General features: G+C 44.5%; 1 protein-coding gene across 2 annotated transcripts in view; it reads left to right on the top strand.

Moving 5' to 3' along the window:
• Positions 1-909: 909 nt before the first annotated feature.
• Positions 910-21,106, top strand: part of LOC125019106 (cGMP-dependent protein kinase 1) — an 84,858-nt gene continuing 64,661 nt past the window's right edge. The window contains exons 1-2 of one of the 2 annotated variants that reach the window (XM_047603619.1): positions 910-1,596; positions 9,036-9,202. In XM_047603619.1, the coding sequence (XP_047459575.1) occupies positions 1,340-1,596; positions 9,036-9,202 (424 nt within the window). In that variant the 5' untranslated portion in view covers positions 910-1,339. Of the gene's footprint in view, positions 1,597-4,556; positions 5,131-9,035; positions 9,203-21,106 lie in introns of those variants that run through there. The other variant, XM_047603618.1, reaches the window with a different exon arrangement.

Below are 21,106 nucleotides of genomic sequence, written 5' to 3'. Positions count from 1 at the left end.
AAATACATCTGCATGTGCAAATATAGCAGACACAGATAAAGAGGTGGTTGGGATAATGACAAGCCAAGCAGTAGACAAGGGTGAGGCGTGCTGAACTACACCAGGAAAGTGAGTATCTGTTCTCTCTATTTTTAACCCAGAATCTTAATGAAACATCCCCCTAGCGCCCATGAGCCCCCCCTCCCCTCTTCTCCCGTCTCTCTCTCTCTCAATGAATTCATTCAGTTGAAACAGATTTAGGCAGCAAAATGAAATATGGCATCCAGAAATGACTGGCCGGGTTCAGTGATTAATGTTATGGCGAGAGAAGAGATGGTATATTAGCTGAAGAGCTCTTCAGTCTGCGGCAAATTGAGGGTGAAAGTGATGAGCACTGTTACCACTGTGTGCAGTAACTGCTCTAATTAATGAGTAAGACAACACACTCTGTATCTAGTTCGCAATTATTATTTGTCTTTGTTAGCAGTAACAGCCTCTCGCTTCATCTTATTCGATAATTATTATTTAGGAGAAAAATCTACATTTCGGCAAACACTTTGAGTAAGTTTTTTTTCATCATTTAGGTTCGTGTATGATATCAGACCTGCTTTAAACTTGACAAAAATGCAAAAAAAAAACAAAACAAACAAACCTCCATAATAATGCTGAAGTGCACACTGAAGGCACATGAAATGAAATGAAATGTAAAGGGCCATTCAGCCTTGAGGGCTACGTTCATAACTTTATGATGCGTTATTACTCCATCTACAAAATGTGATCAATGCAAACTAGCTGTAGCCCAATGTACTGTCCCATCAAGCGAGCACTGGACAATTGATTGTTTTTCAATGGCATAGGTCGGGGAGGTGATGTGTGCGCACTGGGGGCCTGTGCACATAGATGGTAAACAAATATTTGACCGCAGCAGCAGCAGCAGGAGGAGAAGCAGAAGCAGCAGCGGAGGGCTTCATCTGGTTTGTTTGCAGCGAGAGAGGCGGTGAACTACAGGAGTTGTCTCGGCTCTTCAGTGTCCAGTCTGACGGCCCGCCTGCGCCCTCTGAGAGGAACAGCTGCTGTAATTGGTTTCTCAATGAAGGATCATCGGCTGCTCCCCGGAGGCTTGGTGGACTGTAGGGTATAGCGCTGCTCCGTCGCCGGCTCTAAACGCATCGCTTTGCTCGTTTTTTTTCCCCCCCTTCTTCTTCTGAAATAAACAAGTGGGGGACTCTACAGGAGCATCATCGCCCCGTCTGCGCGCATCTAAAAAAAAGGGGGCATCTGCGTTTCTGCGTGCCGGGAGTTGAACGCCAAATCGCCGCCGGAGAGAATCGACAGCGGAAAGTTGAACGCAGATTTCAACATGAGTGACCTGGAGGACGACTTCGCCAAGATCCTGCTGCTAAAGGAGGAGAGGATACGGGACTTGGAGAGGCGGCTCGCGGACCGAGAAGACGAGATCCAAGAGCTGAAGAGGAAATTGCACAAATGTCAGTCTGTTTTGCCCAGCGCTCAACTTATTGGACCCAGGACCCGCAGGGCGCAGGGCATCTCCGCGGAACCTCAAACGCACCAGGACCTGTCAAGGCAGACGTTTCGGAGATACGCGAAGTCCGACTGGTAAGGCAGTTTCAGCGGGCGGTGGTACTTTGTGGTTGTGTTACGCCCATGTGCCCCGTCTTTAAAAGCGTGTTTGTTTCTTTTCACTGTCAGGAACAGAATGTTTACCGTGAAAGACACGAGTCGATCATTTGGGAGCACAACACGCTTTCAGGAGGAATGTGAAAATGAATGTGTTGTTCCAAACTCCGCACTCACACACGTGTTATGATGGCTCTCCGGTGCCTCGCCTTCCCCATTTCTACCTCTTTTCTGTCTCTTTCTCATTTTTTCTCCCCCCTCCTAAATGAAAGATAGAGAGGTTTGGCATGAATGGACGAGCACTTTCATTCTTGGAGCCGATGACGCAGCTTCTGAAAGAGCTCCTAATTGATCAGATCCATCACGGCGGTCCCGCGGGACGCAGACAAGAGGAAGTGCGATGCATTATTGGCTTTTAGTAGCTGGGCGCTGAGGACCCGAAGTGCATGTCTGAGGATATTTAATACTCCATTAGAAAACGCTTTGTTTGACCATATGCTTCCTTCATCACCTTTAGGCGCTCGGTTTTTTGGTCTGTTTTTAGAGTTTTATGAGGCCTGTAGTTACCAGAAAAAGTTTGACAAACTCTCAGAATTTATCTGTTATTTAGCCTCATCGCGTTTCCTTTTTTTAGGAGCCCACCAGGAGAAATGGGCCTATTGAATATGCACACACCCTTCTTGCAATGGGGTTAATTTGATCACGATGGCTAGACTATTTCCAATCTTCATTTGCTTTAATAAACTGCACAAAGCGGAAAGTCCTCGTTTGCACTCATTAGCTGATGCTCAGCGTTCCTCTAAGAGTCCTCAGGAAGAGTCCATAGGAGAAAACTTTTGAATGATGTGTGGATGTCATGAATGACCTGGGTTCATTGAGAGAGTTTCACTGAGGCTGGTACCACCGTTTATTTAGTCTGCACTCATCTGATGAGGCCGTATACATGTATAAGTCTATAAATTAGGCCTCGGTGGGCAAATAGGCTAATTGCATGTGACCGCACTCTGTGCAGTTAAACGGAAGTAAACCCGTTTTTGCATTTGTGCAAATCACCGGTGCCATGATTGCTCCCCGTGTCTGGAGGAGAGCTTCCACCCGAGCCGCCGAGCCCGCTGGGCCGCCACGGGGTCGGAGACGCTGTGACCCCCATTAGAGCCAGGACGTGGCACCAGGAGGCGGCCCGCCCCGCTCTGCTGCTCGGATTACCGCAGCATGGAGCAACGGATCCTGTTTCTATTGATCTGCAAGGGGAAAGGGCTGAGCTGGATGGCTAGAGAGGTGAAATTTAAAGCTCAGAGGTGCTTTGAAGGGCAGTGGGAGGGCCTTTTGATGGTGGGAGGATGCGGGGATGCAACAACTGGGCCAGGGAGGGACTGAAATTTCCAGACACCTGCAGTTTCCTGGTGTGAAATTAACTTTTTATTTCACTTTACAGAAATAGAAGAAAATGTACTTAAGTTTGGAGAAGAAAGGCTGAACTAGCTTCACTGGTGTTTGTGTTTAGAGAAGAGCGAGAAAACAAATCTTATGGGAAATTCTAAAAAGGCAGTGTTTATTGAATGACTTAAACAGACAATTGGGTGGCATGTTTGTTCAACAGATGTCCCTCTCAGTTGTTTGGCTGATTTAAAGCTTCACTTAGAGCTTAAATGTGTACTGAATGCCTCTGTGTTGAATGGGAACAGGTTTGGTGCTCTGCATCTGTGTTGGTGCACATGTGGATTTTGCTCTCCGGAATTCTTTTATCTGTATTCATAAAACTAACTACAAGTCTAGCAATTACACACACTCCACACGACTTTTAAATACCATTGCACTCTAATGCATTAGTCGTGTTTACTTTTCGGTGGAGCAGACGTGCCATCTCCTCGAGTTGATCCTCAAACCCGCCACAAGAGGGCAGCTTTGTTCTTTCATTTAGCCATCTGCGTCCATGCGCGGTTATTTATGTTTTTTCGTGTTTTGTTTTTTTCTCAGGAAAAAGATGCTTTACACAGCCACGACAAATCTCGTTTACTTCCAACCAAAGAAATCATGCCCTCCCCTTTCAGACCGCCACACCACCGCCTCCCTCTCAGAAAAGTAATTGCTGTTTTATCCTCGGTAACTCCTCATCCTATCAGATTGTCTTTGGCAGTTTATCCTCCTCTGAATTTGTCCAGAGCGCATGAGAGCTCAGGAGGCCAGATGACTCATTGGGACAGACACCAGCGGCGCTCCGAGTGCACACCACTCTAGATTAGATGAGGAATGTGGAGCTGCCGTGAGGACTCGAGAGCCCCGGTGGCTGTGGCATTCCCACGTCTGCTTCCGCCGCTGCTACTGTTTGACACCCTGAGATTATATATTTTTTTTTGCCTTTAGCATCTTTACTTAATTTGCTCCACTTTGGATTCCGTCACATCATGGATGGTTTACACACCGAGATTTGGGGAAATCTGAAATATTCTCTTATTTCATAATACACGCACTGAAGCATCAGTTGGGTTCAGTAGCCTGTAGGAGGCCGTGTTCATGTTATCATTGAACACAGAACAAAACAAAAGTGGCCCAACACATCACAATCACACGAGCCTCCTCTCCATCACTAGAAAACGCGTTGTTTATTTTTTTTTTTTACAGGTTCATTAAGTTTTCCATCACCTTCAGCTTCCATTAAGGCTCCCGTGCTCATCTATTTGTAGCACGGCAGCCTCGGGCGAGTTACTGAGCTATGATGACATGGTTTTCCGTGCACTGGCTTCCTCACTGACTCCATTATTCATGTGAGACGTGCGCTGCTCTCTCTGGAGTGGCAGACTGCACCGTGCCACAGATTCCTGTAGGCGCCCTTCTCGCCATGCGCTCTCTCCGGGTCGCAGCCTGACGCACTCGGGGAGGACGGTCCTCGCTGACTGTCACATCGCCGAGGGAGGGAGGGAGGGAGCGAGAGAGAGGCAGACACTTTAAACTTTGCGTGGTTGTAACGGAGAGGCTTTACGGGCTCACATTGGCTATCGCGGAAACTACCGAACGTACATTCTCTTAACACCCGCCTGAGAGCGAAAGCGGCGAAGAATCCCCCTCAAGAGAGACAAGAGCCGCGTCCTTCGAAGCTGTTCATGCCGGATAAAGTTTGTGAGCGCCGTGGCAGAGGAGAGAGGGAAAAGACTCGACTGCATACCTTTCGATAAACTTGCTGGGAAGTCGCTCGTCGCCTGCGATCGAAATGGGCACCTTGCGCGACCTCCAGTACGCGCTCCAGGAAAAGATCGAGGAGCTGCGCCAGAGGGACGCGCTCATCGACGAACTGGAATTGGAGCTCGACCAGAAAGACGAGCTCATACAGAGATTGCAGAACGAGCTGGACAAATACCGCTCCGTCATCAAACCGGCGACCCAGCAGGTCCACAAGCAGAGTGAGCTGCAAGAGCAGCAGCGGACCAAGAGGCAGGCAATTTCGGCCGAACCCACCGCCTTCGACATCCAGGATCTCAGCCATGTCACGCTACCATTTTACCACAAAAGCCCACAGTAGGTTTTTGAACCCTATGACATTTACTTTTCTTTGTTAACCAGTCAGAGTAATATTTTTTATATTATTGCGACCATTCGGTAGCCTGAGTTATTCACCCTTTTTTTGTTGTTGTTGATTCCCGTGCGTAATGTTGCGTGTGGCGCAGCAGGTACTTCACCTGTAGCGCACACATGGATGAGTTGGTGCTCTCCGCGCACGCTGAATATCAACAAGCGCTGTCACAGATCAGAGAGAGAGAAATTAAATGCCACCCAGTGACTTGGAATCATACGTTATAGCTTGCGGTGGCAGCTCTGTGCAATGTACCAGTGCCTGTTTTATACAAGCTATGATGCCGTGTCAAGCAATCTTAACAGCCTCTCTGCGCGTGTTTACCTTATTTGATTCATCTACAATCATCTTTCTTTTCTCTTTTGCAAACTCTCAAGTAAACATCTCCCTCCTGCTCGGCCTGCCTGCAACAGGTCTAGGTCTCAAACTGGAAACTACATTACCCCTCAGTTGTGAAGTAATACAGCTGCTCGTTCTCGTTGGGTTTGAACATAAAGGCTGAGTGATTGTGAATCACTACCTCACACCTACCCCCCTGGTGGACAGGAAGTATATCTATTGGTGGACATGAATACTAAACCTCAATGTGGCTCTGGGACGAACAGGAGGACATGCAAGTCACTTAACTACGCTTTTGAAAAAGTAACACCAGTACAGGGATCCTTTCTATCCGTATGCTGGTATTTTGAGTTAAAAATACACCCTCCAGATATTTGTGATCAGACATCTCAGAAATGATTGTTATCATTCAGCTGATATGCAAACAGACAACGCTCCGATGATTTCATTAAAGTAGAAAAATGAAGGAGGAGGGTGAGGGGGTATTTATTGGAGCTGCAAAAAGCCAATAGTCTTTGTTATAGCTATCGGCTTTTTGTGCATTGGAGAACACAGAAGGCAGATTACTTTCTGGCGTTTTATTTTTCCTCTTTGTTTGTTTGGCTGCGCAAATAAAAGTGCCATCCCAGACTCTGACTTGGAGTGGCAGACGTGGAGAAAGCACCAGAGTGACCATTTCATTATGGTAATTATCCTCGTCCCGAGCCTTATTATTTTACGTCCCCATTTCCATTAAGACATTTCCCAGAAACTCTCAGTGAGACCTCGGCTGGAAGGTATCAGAGTGTAGGAGACATCAACTCTTATCCTGCGGCGTAGCATTTTCCGTAAGGGTTTTAATACGGGGTTTGATTTATAAAGTGAAAAGCTTAGTTCGAGATTTAAAACGATGACGAGAAGCAGACGCTCTGAAGGATTTCTGAGGATGATCTCAAAACCAAAAGGCACCGCGGATGAACTTCTTGCTTTGTGCTCGCTTGAACTTCCATCGAACCTTTCAGCTTAAGCCTCAGTCTTCTGTTGAGCGTCTGCGACACCTTTCCACTCTATTTCGACATGTTTTCTATCTCTCATAATAGGCGCATACATGAAAGTGTGAAAGTATGATTGAAAACCGAAGAGACTGATGAGCCAAAAATGACTTGAGCGTGTTTGGGCGGCGTTCTCTCATTAGTTCAGCGTTATTACCTGAATTTGATTCCTTTGGACATTTTTCACTTTTCGTGCAATTTGCAAAAGTGCATGGTTTTATCTACATATATGCTGTCAAGTCAAAAGTGAGAAGCTGTGTCCAAACTTCTGACTGATTCATACGAATCATTAATTTTGCTTAATGATGCCACTCGTCACACAATTATTCTGTTATTCCTCCCGCAAAATAAAAGAGGTCTGCATTTTTTGCATTTTCTTTTTATATTAGAGCCCTCCTGGGCTGCAGCAGCTCTTTTCATTATGTTTTGGTTATTGGAGTGTAGAGATAATGTCTGTTGGATATAGCTAAATGTTTATATTTTTCTTTCATTCTCAGCCGCTTCATCATCTTTACAAGGCCCGCAGAGAATTTTTTTATACACGTACGCTGTCCATCCCTCTCCGTCTGTCTGCGCTTTAGTCTGGTCGCCGCTCCCACTTTTCTGCCACCCCTCTTCTTTTTTCCCCCTAAAAGAGCATATTTTCTCCTTTTAAGGAAGGCCGAACTTGCTCAGTCCAAACTTCACCAGCGGATGAAAGCAAATATGTCATCCTCACAAAGGAGAGGGAGGCAGATGTTTTTATAAAGGTCTGGGTGGAAGATGTTGCTCAACGAGGGTCGCGTCCGGGACTGAAAAGCGTAATAAATCTCCTGGGTGTAAATGTAACAGAAAAGGGGTCAACGAGGTACATTTCCCGAACACTGGAGGTCTGCTTTGGAAAAAATAACAAATTTCGTGCTTGTTCTTCATGGTTGACTCAATTATGCGTAGAGTCTGCAAGCCAGGCATAAAATTGAGACCATCAGCCCAGACCAAAAAACAAAACAAAAAAAAAAGAAAACGGCACCTTCATCGAGGTTCGCTTTCTAAAATCAAGTGAGAGCCATCGAAATGAATTCTCAGTTCTCTTCTCCTCCTGAAGAAAAAGGAACAAGGTTGGGGAGGCACATCTGAGTGCAGGATGCAAACAGGTGTAATGGCTAAACTAAAAGATTTCAAATCCAGGAGCAGCAACAGGCATTTGACAGATTCAAGTTAATTGCCACACAGTCTCTTTTACATCTCTCAGATCTGCAAATTGTAAAACGAATGAGAAGACGCTGGTTTTAAGTGTCAAAGTTTTATATGCAAGTAGCTGTTTGCCTCGACACAGCCCAGAGCAAAGCAGAAATGACAGTGACTCATTGATAACGCGGCAGGGCTAATAATTCGGCTGATAGCGGAAAGGAGAAAAAAATGATGCACTTGCTGCCGAGATGCTGTTGAAGGCTGGAATTTGAATTTACGTGCCTGACGTGGTATCTGCTCCTCCGGGGAGGTTGGCATCTCTCGTCCCGCAGTTTGTGCATCTGTTTCTGTTTTGTGTGTCATGATTTATCCGAGAAGCATTCGTTTGACCTTAAAAGATCAGCGTGACCATAAAGCATTACGGGAGGAGTCTGCAGTGCCGGCCGCTTTTCAAAACAGAGCCCGTGCTCGGCAGATATCTTGAAGTTTGTGGAGGACTTTGTGCTGCTGGGTGGCTGCGCGTAGTGGCGGCGCTGCAATATAAATGCCTTGCAGCTTATTTGCCCTTTTAGCTATAAGCTCTTCAGGTGATCAGCGTCAACAATGCGCCAAGAAATCAGTTTCTGAAAAGGGCACTGAGCACAAAAAGCCTAGAGGCACTCACCAGCACTTTTGAATCCTACTTGCCGTGGGAAGCGGGGAGCTTTCTGTATTTATATAAATTAAGGTATAACGGCTTCCCCACTCACTGGGGATGTGGGATAATAATACGTATGATTAACGTCACGCAGGACTCAGTGGAGCAGCTCAGACCGTGGTGATGAAATTCATGAATGAATGAACGATCCCGTCCGTCCCCCACCCCGCCCCTCCTTGTCAATTTGCCCCACTCTTCCTTTTAGCCCACCTCACAAATCACTCTTGCACCTCAGCGTAAGGACACTGCAAAAAATACTTACCTGCAGAATGCCCTAATGGGTCTGCAGTCTGATGGCCGAATTAGTTTGAGAAATGCACCCCTGAATGGAAATAATCTGCTTCCATTAGACATGGATTTTGCTATTTATTGACCAGTTGGAGCATTTGGAGGGAATAATAAGATTTCCCCTTGAAGTCTTTGAAACAAGGACATTTTAAAGCCTTGACAGGCAGCATACTGAACTGGTAAGAATCCTTCACTTCTCAGAAAACATTTTGATCCCACACAAGGTTGTTGTTTGAGGTTTGTGCGATACCTAATTTCCTCTCTTCAGCGTACGAATTTGCTGTTCGTATTCGCTTTCACAGTAACAGCCTCGTTTCGCCTGCAGGTCCAAGGATCTGATCAAAGAGGCCATCTTGGACAATGACTTCATGAAGAACCTGGAGCTGTCGCAGATCCAAGAGATCGTGGACTGCATGTATCCCGTGGAGTATGGAAAGGACAGCTGTATCATTAAGGAGGGCGACGTGGGATCGCTGGTCTACGTCATGGAAGGTAAAAAGGGGACGCAAGAGAAGTTTTCGAAAAAGATTGTGTTGGATTTGTGGGGAGGTATCGGCCTCATTATAGTAATCACGGGAAAGAAATGAAACGGCAATACTGATGGGTTCCTGCAGAGAGATGAACTACAACTCAAAACACTGTGAGTCTGTGTGATTCACTCCAGTCACACTGATTTTACTTTGTACATTGACGGGTTCCTGCTGACTATTTTATGCTTTGTACTTTTTTTTTAGAGGTATTGTTTCAGCAACGTAGTTTATTTTATTTCGTTTTTTTTTTTTTTTTTTTGGAAAGAGACTGTAAACGCTCTGATAAAAGGAACATCAGCACACCGTCCACTCCGGCACTGATGGGATTCGCGAGAGGGCATTTTTGCAGCGTGATCTGTGATAAGTGGTTCCCGAGAGCCATCATGGTTGACAAGAGGTCTGACCTAAGGGAAAATGCCCGTGTGATACGACTGATTATTATGTAGAGGTGAACCTGGACATTCCCAGACATAAAACAGATTAAATATGGGCTATAAATTATTATAACTGCTCGACTCTGCGCTGAAACTTTTATAGCTTGCTCTTGACTCTGGCATTGAGTTGTGCTTTAACTAAAGTGGAACAAGGATCTATTAAAAATCTCAACAACCTAAACAACATGGCCGTTCAAAGGGTCTCAAAGAACATAAACCGAGAAGCAGTGACATTTAAAGGTTAATATTTTACCAGGAAGCCTGAATCGAGAAACCTGATTGTTGTCCGTATCCCCGGCCACCCTTTTATTATTGGGTTGGTGATGTATTTCCCTGATGCCCCATTCAGCCAAACATCGTTGAGAATAAATTTGAGGCACAGTAAGATTGTCACAAACCGACTCAAGGCTGGGCGTAAGAAAGGAAGGCGGCGCGTGTTAAAAGCAAGTTCGCCGTACGGAACTAAAAGGCAAATTAGGCAAAGAACAAACAAAACATGAACAATCAAGGCGGAGGGAGCCAGGTGAGAGCGGACTGGCCGAGTGCCACCACCTTCAGGGACGCAAACACGGTGCAAAAAGAGAAGTAGGCAAAGTTTGGTGATAAAAGTCAGAAACACTGGCTTCAAAACTGCATCCATGAATTGCATCAAACACTGTTCTCTTGTTACAACAGTTCACCACGTTCTGTCCGACAGCATATCAGCTAAGCTGTTTTCTGGCAGCGGGAATTACTGATTTTACTTTAAAAGTGGTTTCACACTTGAACCCTACCATCATCGGTTTCATAAGAAGTCCACGACTTTTTTCAGACTCTCTTGATGATAAAATAAATGCAGCTAAAGGCTTTAGCACAATGGCATTGTGTAACATCATAATATCTCACAGTAATGCTAAATGTGCAACTCCTGGCTGTAGCAAATATCAACGTGACCAACTGAACGCAGTTTCCCGGATGATCTCGACACAGAAACGCTGTCCACGACTTTAAGTCTTGCCATCCTCTTTGACCTTGTATCCTCAGCATTTGGGGTTAGAAATATACAAGAGGGTTACCAAGGCAACCAGAGCGTGAAGCATCCACTAGCGACCGACTGTCTCTAGAGATCGGATGGGGCTCCAATCTGTGCAATGGACTTCTCTGTTCATTTGAATAAAGTTAAACCATCTTAAGCTTTTCTCGGCATACCAGCAACTAAACGAGCAGCTAGTTGTTTGCATTGCCGCGCCTTTGGTAAACTGAATGTACGGTGCTATTTGACCAAAAGTACACACAGTTAAGTTGTGGCCGCTTTCCAAATTAAGCGTGGTTTATACATCGGCCGGACATAGACGCAGTAACCTCCCCACGCAGCCTACGCCGGTGTGAGCAATTTATAATTGTGCGCCCATGAACCTGGATCGTTCTGTAAAAACGCCAGTTGGGTTACTTTTTCTTTCTAGTTCCTGCTTCACTTTCAACAGTGATGACTGAAACTTTTGCCGAAAGAAATGTTTGTGTGTGTTACGGATAATTACTTTGTTCTTTTCACACTGACTGGAAAGTGACTATACAACATAATAATGTACAGACATCCCACAACCTCGACTGTACTTTCCCTCTTACCATTTATGTACTGTACATGTTCCCAGAGCTGTATAATACACTGTAATATTCTATATTATAGTGAAATGGGCAATTTTTCCTGCGGATTTAAGTGCATTCTCCAAATAATACCTATATGCTCAGGAAACATACTCAGGTCTTTTACCTGTATAGTATTTCCTTTACATTGTGCTGCTGGTACGTTTTTTAGCTAAGCAAAAGACCTGTTGCAAAAAGTCACTTGTTGCTGTTATCCGCAGGCTGCAGGGAGATATGTAAAGAGTTTAACTGCCATTATGAAAATCAAATGCAAAACACAGCCAGGAACTGAAGATGGTGCGTTGCCATTTAGGGAACTGTTGGGCACTGTAACAAAATCATGGATTGCATTTTTGTTTTTATTTAAGTAACAACCAATAGTAGAAACTAGAAACGATATTTTAAACTACAAAAACCTATGGCCTTTTACTGAAAGCGTATCAATGACCAGGCAGCAGATTTAGATCTTCACCTGCGACAAAGGCTTTGAGAAGATGATTGCACCAGAAGTGACTCGTCATGCAAGGTTACAGCTGAGCAAGTGTCACACTGGCATGATGAATCGGTTCCTCCTGAGCACAACAGAAACAGTGAAAGGAACGATACAAATCTGTAAGAGGAATAATTGTTGAGGGGCTCTGTGGTTTCCTCTCTGACAGTGATAGAGGAAAGAACTGCAGCGTAATTGGAAAAAAGGCCTCAATTTAACAGTGGTCATATGCCACTGATATCAAATGTTTGCTTAATTATTTTCCATTTTCAGCCCGTCAGGGAGGGCTTAACATACTTACCTTCATTGAACATTATCATTGCTGTCTGAATCTTTTCTGTTTCCCTCTCTGTGCGTCTCCCTTTTCTTGGTCTCTCTCTCGCTCTCTTATGTCTTTTGCCTGGAGTTTTTACTGTCCCTGGCCGTGACTTACTTTGCATTAAAGCGAATGTAAAAAGAATTATCCCAAAGGGGACGACTTTGTGCCGAGGTCTGTGGAAGCCCATCATAGTCGGTGACTTTTTAATCCACGCTGACAGGATGCCTTAGTGTGCTATGCCATGTCAAACACGCAGCTGCGTCAGCTCAACATTGCACACCATTTTCCTAGCAAATGAAGTGTCTCACTGGTCAGGCAGTTGTGTCATTTATTACGGAGACTTGGCAGCCTTGCCGTTAATGTTTTGCCACGGGACTGACGTGGGTTTTTTTTTTTTTTTGAAGCTGGGTGACTCACAAGTAAACCACACAAACACTTCCAGCAATAATGATAATAATGTTACCATGAATGGTGCATTAACTTGTCCTTTCATTTCAAAAATGTTTTAAATAAGAAAGCGCTTAGCTGAATTCCCTCTCGCGGGGGGACCGGATTGATGTGTCTCTAATTGAACAACCTCAGGATAGTCATCTTTCATCGCAGACACTCCTTATAATTGGAGATCAGACAAAACACGAGTTGCACAGACAGAACGGATCCTGGAATTAGCTCGCTGCTATGATGAGGTTGCCTGCTTGGCCACGGCTGCCGTAATGAATGTTTGTTGTGTTTTGGTCGCATCCACTGAGCTGTTAACGGGGCAGGCCCTCTGTGAAAAATAAATAAATAAAAAATAAAAATCCAGATTACCACAGACACAAAAGCTCACGTTTCCATGGAGATGGGATGGGTTTTTGATTGTCTGTGTCATCTGCTGAGACCTGTACAGGTGGCTAATGATGATAATAACTTGTGTAATCACATCCAATTACTTTCAAATAATTCCTTGATGGTAACTCCCCACAATTTCTTTCACAGTTGCAATTCAACTCAGTCTAAAACTGCATAGCACTTGTTTTTTTTGTGGTTGTCCAGGAGCGTGTTGAGACTTTGTCAATAGTTAGCTTTTTAGTAGTGTAACAAGGCCGTTGGCTTTGAGAATAGAGGTTTACTTATTAATTTGAATGTATCCACACTGGTTTTGGGTATTTTTTTATTCAGTTAACCCAATGCCGTTCCAGCTACTATTTTCCCGACTAAACTGGGGATTAATTCAGCCCCCAGTCTATGTTCAAGCACCCTTTATACACCGTTGGTCATTGTATGGACACGTTTTTGCAAAACAGTCCAGCCCAGTGTTATTACATGTATCTAATATACGCTCGCATACAAATAACCAGCATTATGTCACGGCACAATAAGCTGATAATCAGAGTCATATCTGCCAAACAAAGGCGCCCTGCTGGGGTCTTTGTTGCTGTGGATGTCTGCACAGGATGAGTGACGCCTCTGTTTATCGTCTGGCTCAAATATGTATGAGTGGATTTCAGAAGTTGCCGTTTTCAATAAAGAACAACAAAGAAAGTCCTGGAAAGAGGACGAGCCAGCGTCGACAGGCAAAGGCTTCCCCAAAGGCCCGTCCATCAGCGGGCTTTAAAGAGGGAGCCGATATTACCTGTTTTCAGGTTTCGAGGCTGAACCGAGGAGCTGCACAACAGGCAGCATGAGACATAAAAGTGAATTATGCAAAGAGGCTTCAGTCGAGAGTCCTCGAATAAAAACATAAATCTGGTGATAACAGGTTTTACTGTACTAGATTCCCCGATGCCTACTTTACATTTGAATATTGCTTAAGATTCCTGCTTTGTCCTGTATCTTCAACCCTGTATGACAAGGGCATCCAAAGAAACAAAAAATATTCTGGCAGGAAGACGCAAGCATACGTGATATCGATTCTGAATTATGTATTTTTTTTTGTCTTACCTCTTTGGCAGGGCTAACTCACTGTCCTCTATGCATGTAAAATTATTACTTTTACTAACAAAGGGCAGGCAGCGAAGTGAGGAAAGCGAGGTGAGAGGTAATGTTACAGTGTGACTCAACCTCAGGCCCCAAGTGCTCACAGTACATTGACAGCTTCTTTGACAGGCTACCGTATAACATTGATGCACTGTGGACCATTTTGTCGAGGTGGAGGTGTTCTAGGGATTTAAGAGCGCGCTCTGGATTTGACATTTTCCTTGCACAAATTGGGGTCCCAATTATTTTATTTGACCCGCTGTTAGGCAAAGCTAATACAATATTCTGACAGATGGCTTCGAGGAAAAATGGCTGAAGTTTTAAGTGAGGCTTAAACGGCGTTCTTTAATGTCTGAATAACACAGAATCAACGAAGTGCTGGTTTTGAGGCTTGTGCCGAACCACTCCTGCTGACAGTCATTTCTCTTTTCCTGCTGCTTTTACTGAGACATACCTCTGAATAACAATGAAATGGAATGTTTACCCACTGTGACTAGATACTAGTTTCCATCAATAAGTATTTCATGGTTTTTAACTCCATGTGGTGCGACGCTGGGGAAGCTTGGTAATTGCGCGTGCAGGCATGAAAGACCACGTCTATTAGCACGTGTCACTAATCAAATATGAAGAACACTAGGTAATGAAGGGGTGCACGTGTGTGTTTACATTTAATTTCCTGGCATATTTTACCCTGAGATAATCCCCTTCAAAATGATACAATAATACAAAATAATTTCTCTGCAGGGATTAATAAAGTGATCTTAAATCTTGAATCTTCAGCTCCTACAAGCCCTCTATCACCTCTTTGTCACCTCGTAGTTGACCACACAAGCTGCATTATCAAAACATGAAAATACATCAGCATTGTTCTTCAACCTAAAGACGTATCCACATGAGCTGATTCACTTGTCGCCCCCAGCTTTAAAGCTGCAGTTGCTAGCGCTTTCAGGTTGAAGCAAGCAGAAGATGAAATTGATGCTAGCACAAGGCTCTTCTCACCGCTTCCCATTTGAAAAGAACACACTGACAAAGATGCCGCTCCACCTAGGCTAACCAGACGCTCCAAGCACGGAGATTAATCAACCGTTTAAGTCGCTCTTGTTCACTGTCACCTCAATAGCAGGGCCTTAAAGGTGAGATTAGCTCTATTTTGTACCCGCCTACTTTGCATCACCAAGGGATTTTCACCTATTATCAGAACAACTCGCAGAATTTCATTAACATTCCTCAGCGTCACGTTGTCACATTGCTGCTCATCTCTTCATTTTATGCGCATGCCCCTGCGCGACCATCTTAACTAACTTGCCACCAGCCAAAACCGAGGATCCAAGTTGGTAAATTTCCCGGAGAAGCTGTCAGATACAAAATGAATTTGTGCCTCCGTGTGAGGTTCTGAGCGATGCCACGGTTTAACGGACTCATCCCCTCGATGTGCTGTAGTCTGGGGTCTTCAGAGAGGCTCTCAGTGCTCGCTGGCAAATGAGGTAGAGTATAGAAAGATGAGCTCTTTTCTAATGTTAAGCAGAGCTTAGAGATGTAATCACCAGGGGCACCTGAGTGTGACTCAGAGTCATAGGTGTGAAAGGACTCAATATGTAAAGCAAATTGGAAGCAATGTGCACTATTACCTTCTGTGTCTCTATTACTGCTTCTACTCAAACCTTCAGCTGCAACTACAGAGGCCACTGCTGTGAAACTATCAGCTGGCCGTAATTATTGTGATATATTTGCATATTAATGGGGTTGTGTGAAAACAGAGAATGCGTTGGGTTACAGAAACGTGAGCGCACGAATCCACTGCACTGCATTGTTGCCTGGCAACTTAACTAATGCAGATTTCAAACTGTTGCCGCTGTAGTTGTCAAAGTAGCATCTTGGGAAAAAGGCTCAGGCTAAGTAAAACGTCGAGGCTCACAGATTTTGGTTTGTTTGGGCCCTGAGAAAACAGCTTGCAGCAAACATGCAATGCAACAGCCGCCCCGCTGTATAGCAGCCAGCGCTATGTTGAAAATGAACCGTGACTCGCTGCAGAGGCTCAGACTCAATCAGTCTGAGGAAAAGGTAACTCAATTTCAAATGCATGGGACTAAAATAGAATTTAAGATCAGGTTTGGGCCGTCGTGCATGTGCACACGTATGCTTACTTTTGTGAGGTTATGTGCAATACCATCACTGACACATGCAGCAGTTGGTTCTCTTCAAAGCTGTTGGCTCATCATACTTTTAATGAGTACCTCAGTGGAGGTTTGCGCGCAGTCTAGGGAAAAGGTGAGGTCCGTAATTGGAACGAGGCACAAAAAGAACCATCAGGATCAGATGGTATCAGTCTGTCTACTTAAACGCGGTTGCCACGGAAATGTCCCGGCTCGGTAGTGAAATAAAAGCAGGAAAGGCAGTTGCACGCTTCTTCTAATCATACGCGTATAATGAATTTTTATATGCAGATTTGTTGCTTTTTATTCGTTTTTACCTTTATAAACATAGTGTTATGCTTTTTATTTACTTGGCAGATGGTTGATGCAATATTGAGGCAAGAAAACTCAGGTACTGTGAAAGAGCCTCTTGAAAATATTCTGCTGCCTGATATGAGCAATTTGACTTTAAAATTTAAAAGCTGATATAATAAATGTAAAATAATTCGATAGGTTTATCATGAATATCAAACACCATAGTTTTTATTTATGGCAAATAGTGAAAACAGAGGAACGTGTCTCCAACCATTCACCAACAAATGAACTAATAATGTGAAATGCTTCTACAATATAACTTCAGTTAATGTGTCATTTATGTGCGAAGGGTGCGCACGCGTGTCTTGCAGACTAATAATCTCACCTACGCCGAGCGGAACACCATCTGCCCAGAACACCAAGTGAAAATACTCTTTCTCCGGCGAGTGTCTTTTCTCATTTTGCCTCTCTGCCTCTAAGTAGTTCCCTTTGTCACTTCCTTTCTCTTTCATATTCTCACTTTCTCGCACACACAGTGCTACAAGTTCTCGATTCAAAACGCCTAAGCATGAGACTGGAGATGCGCACATTTCCCCTCTATCACTCCTCACATTTTGCCAACTTTGACCCCAATCTGTCCTCCTGTCAGTATCCTCCTCCGCTTGCTCATCGCTTCTCTTCCTTTACTGTCTTACACCTTTTTGTTTCTGTCCATCCAGCTCCTTTTTATTCCACCTTTCTCTTTACATTCCCGGTTTGTTTTTCTTTCACTGTGGTTTCTTCACTCTGATTAGTGAGTGATGCCCTTTGTTTTCTTCTCTCCAAGACCTGGAATAAGAATTGATCCCCATTTTCACTCCGCAAAGTCCAATGAATCCACCGCCGCGCAAGAATTAATGAGCAATTTGTGAATGATTCCTGAGCCTTTATCCCCTTTGTGGCTCTACCCCTCTACTGAGAGCTCCTCATCTGGAAAGACAATGAGAACAGTGTGTGTGTGTGACATAAGATGAGCTGAGGAGGAGGAGGAGGAGGAGGAGGAAGGAAGGAAAGACGGACACTCTATGAAAAAAAGAAGAGCTTCGAAGTCATATGAGCTGATTATTATGCAAATGTTTGAAACGGCATTCTTTGCGTCGAGCATTCAGGGTGCTGCATTGTGGGCTTGCTGCCGTGAGTTTAATTGTGTATATGAATGTGCGCGAGTGTATTCTGGGGTTGTGGTCACAGGCCGGGGAGCAATGCCGACAGTCTGCTGTGACTGGATAAGCTGTGTTTGCTGAGGTTCAGGCGGTGGATACAAGATGAGGCACAAGTAATCTGCTCTGCTACAGTGACAGACAAATCCTTCCCTTTTCCACAAGGCTAGCACCTCCACATATAACACACACACACACACACACACAGAAACACACACATATATATATGTGCAATAGCAGCAGAAATTGTTGCACACACTGGCTCTAAACAACATTGTTACCTGAGCATCGTCAATGAAAGTGCGCTTGCTTTTTATTGCTACATGAAGCCTGAATTCAGTGAGTTTGAAAAGGCCATTTTCACCATTCATTGTTGGTGGACTCAGGGTTTACAGGACTCTGAGGTGGCGCTCACACTAGGCAATTGTTCTGTACCTTAAAGACGTACGTGTCGGAGGCAACGGTGCCTTTGTCCGCGTGGTTCAGGGTAATGTGAGTGCGGGCCAGCGGGCCATTTGTGCTTTGGCATGATATGAGACAACTGCCTCTAGTGTGAGTGCACCCTGAGACAAGGGTTTACTTTAAGTGTCTCTTCCCTCACTGCTGACTTTTTCCATTCAGTCTCCTCAGTTAAAATTCATCTCTTTGATCTCTGTGTGAGCATTGATTGCCTCCACCACATACTCTCCCCGCCACCGTAAGACTTCGTTTTTTTTTGTACCAATCACTGTAATAAAGCGCCGGTATGTGTGCTTTGTGTCTAGTTATGATGTAGTTAACAGCTGGGAGCATATCACTATCGCATCCTTTCAACTTTCACAAACCTAAGAAAAACACGTCTCATTCGTCCAAAAAAAACAAGCTGAACTGCAACTGGACTTGTAACGTTCCGCCGCTCAACCAAGTGGCTTCTTCCGTCTAAAAAAACGGGCTGGGAGCTGCGGTTAAAATAGGGACATCTGTCTGTGTTACGCAGCAGAGCCTCGCATGACTAGTGTCTGTCCATCAGAAAACAGATGGTTTGAAGCAAGGAGTTGAGGTCTATGTCGTACTGGAAAACCCTTCTCAGGGGAGCGGGAGCGAGAAATAATCTACCACCAGTTTGCAACTGGTCCTCAAGAAGTTTCACGTCTGTTCACACGTTGAGACTGGAGCCTCTGGTCGATAATGGGCTGTTAAATTCATTGATTGGGGAAAGAAAACAGGGTCAAACATTTTCTGATGGACAACGATGTTCCTGTTTAAACCACAACTCACCACCAGCCTTTTAGACCTGAAGAAGCTACTTGGATGATGGAGAAATGTCTTCAAGGAACTCTACATGTCCAGTTCCCCTCATTTCAGTTTGTCTAAGCGAGCCTACAGCCTCATTTTAAGCTTGGTAACAAACCATTTTTAGCCACTACCTAGAGAAATTTGAAATTATTTCATGAGCCAAGTACATACTCCTAATCAAACAGCACGTAATCTTTGAACAAATGTTACAAGGTTTTCTTCCAGTAATGAAATAATAGAACATGGCCCTGTGGATGGTAGCGTCTGTCTGTTGGTCCATTGCCTTGGACTGGACTGAAATCTCTCAACCACTATTTGGCAAATTGCATTGAAATTTGGTAAGAGAGGATCAGCACTAATCGCCATGATCCCTTTAGTCCTGTAAGCAGACCAAATGCTCACTTATCCGGAGTCCATGGAAAATAAAGACGTAAAGTAGACTGATCACTAACAAACATTAGATGGATCGTCCTGAAATTTGTTTAGTCATGTGCTCATTCATATAACATCATTTCACATTGTGAGCCATTCCCATTTGTTTGTCAAGCAAAAAGCTGATGTCTTTACCATCATTTATATATTTTCAAACTAGATGTTTGTGGCCACTTTATCCAAAAGGTGCACACACTCGGATATGACAAATGTATCATGGGACAAAACGAGACAAAGGACATTTTTGGGCTTTTCCGTTTGAAAGAGATTAATGCAACAAGAACTGCTGCCACAGTGAGCTGTTAGGTGAAGGGCTGCAGGTGACCGGCTGCACCACTTCAGCGATGTAATCAGCTCCTTTCACTGTGCTCGGTTGTTCAAAGTCTCCTGGTGTGTGCAGTATGAAATCATAAAATTGCTCAAAGCCTATGGAAAAAGGCTTCTTTATTAATACCACGAACCTGGATTTTCTGCTGGCACGAGTAACTACAGGTGGCACAAAATCAGCTGAGATGTTAAATATTTCCCCTCTAATATCATGGTCGCGTTAGCTTAAAGCTCCTCAGACTTTGTGTACAGTATGATTGAGTTATTGCATGTAAATACTGTATGTGTACGTTTCAGTAATTACATGCGGTGATAGTGAATCTATAATCCACCCATAAATGCCTTCTGGTGATACGGCACGCTACTGAAGTGAGAGCAGGCTGCAGAAATGAGAGGCCCATTGTTGTAGTTCTTTAGTTGCCATATTAATCTGCATTCTGATGCTGACGCTGTCTAATTAAGTCCGGTCTGCGTGGAAGAAACGCTACCGTATGTGCACATGGCAAGTACGCCAAGGGCTAATTACAAAGCTGCGATTTGGAGTGTGAATACAGAGCGATCATTTTCACTGCCCCCTGCTTGGGCCATCAATCAGCATGTCAACACAGCAGCGGTAATTAGAGTTTGATGAGTAGTAGAGTAGCGTGGATGGAAGTGGGCTTATTTTAATGTCAGAGATAGAAGAGAGGCTCCAGACAAGTGGATTTAGACGTCATATCTCACCTCGCATGTCCGATTACTCCCACTGAATGATTGTAACTTTCAGTCGGAGCCTTTGAGGCTCTAGACGTATGGCACTACAGTCGGTTCTTGCCAAATCCCTGTCTCTGAGGTAAAATGATGTAAAAAGGATGAAACTGGTTGGCCCGTGCTGTTTAGTGTCTTTATGTCTCTCGGACCTCTTGTGTAAATCCGCGGCGTAATTTTCCACCATACTGATGGCAGGGAGCCATGCACGAGTGTGACTCAGTTAAGCAAAAAAACAAAAAGAGGATGTGAAGGATGTGATGTTCAGCAGCGCTCACCTACACTGTAGCATCAGGTGTCACTCCTCGTCTTCCTGCGTCTTCCTCCCCTGCTGTCCCTCTGTGCCTCTCATCCTCTCTTCTTTGTGTGCCTACTTAAATTTCTCACCTCACTCCCCTTGCATCCCCCCCCCCCCCTCTCCCTTTTCATTTTGTTGTTCCAGAGCAAAAAACGCCGTGCGTTTAAGAAGACAGCTTGACGTCAGCAATCTCACCCTCAGATCCGATCCACGGAGCAGTGCGTACGCAAAACTGTCTGCTCTTGTTCAATTTAAAAAGAGCGGTGGCAGCTGCGTTTCTTGACAAGACATAGAAACAAAGAAATATGACAGTGGA

The sequence above is a fragment of the Mugil cephalus genome, chromosome 13, assembly GCF_022458985.1.
Source record: "Mugil cephalus isolate CIBA_MC_2020 chromosome 13, CIBA_Mcephalus_1.1, whole genome shotgun sequence".
Lineage (NCBI taxonomy): Eukaryota > Metazoa > Chordata > Actinopteri > Mugiliformes > Mugilidae > Mugil > Mugil cephalus.
This window is presented reverse-complemented; position numbering and strand designations above follow the sequence as displayed.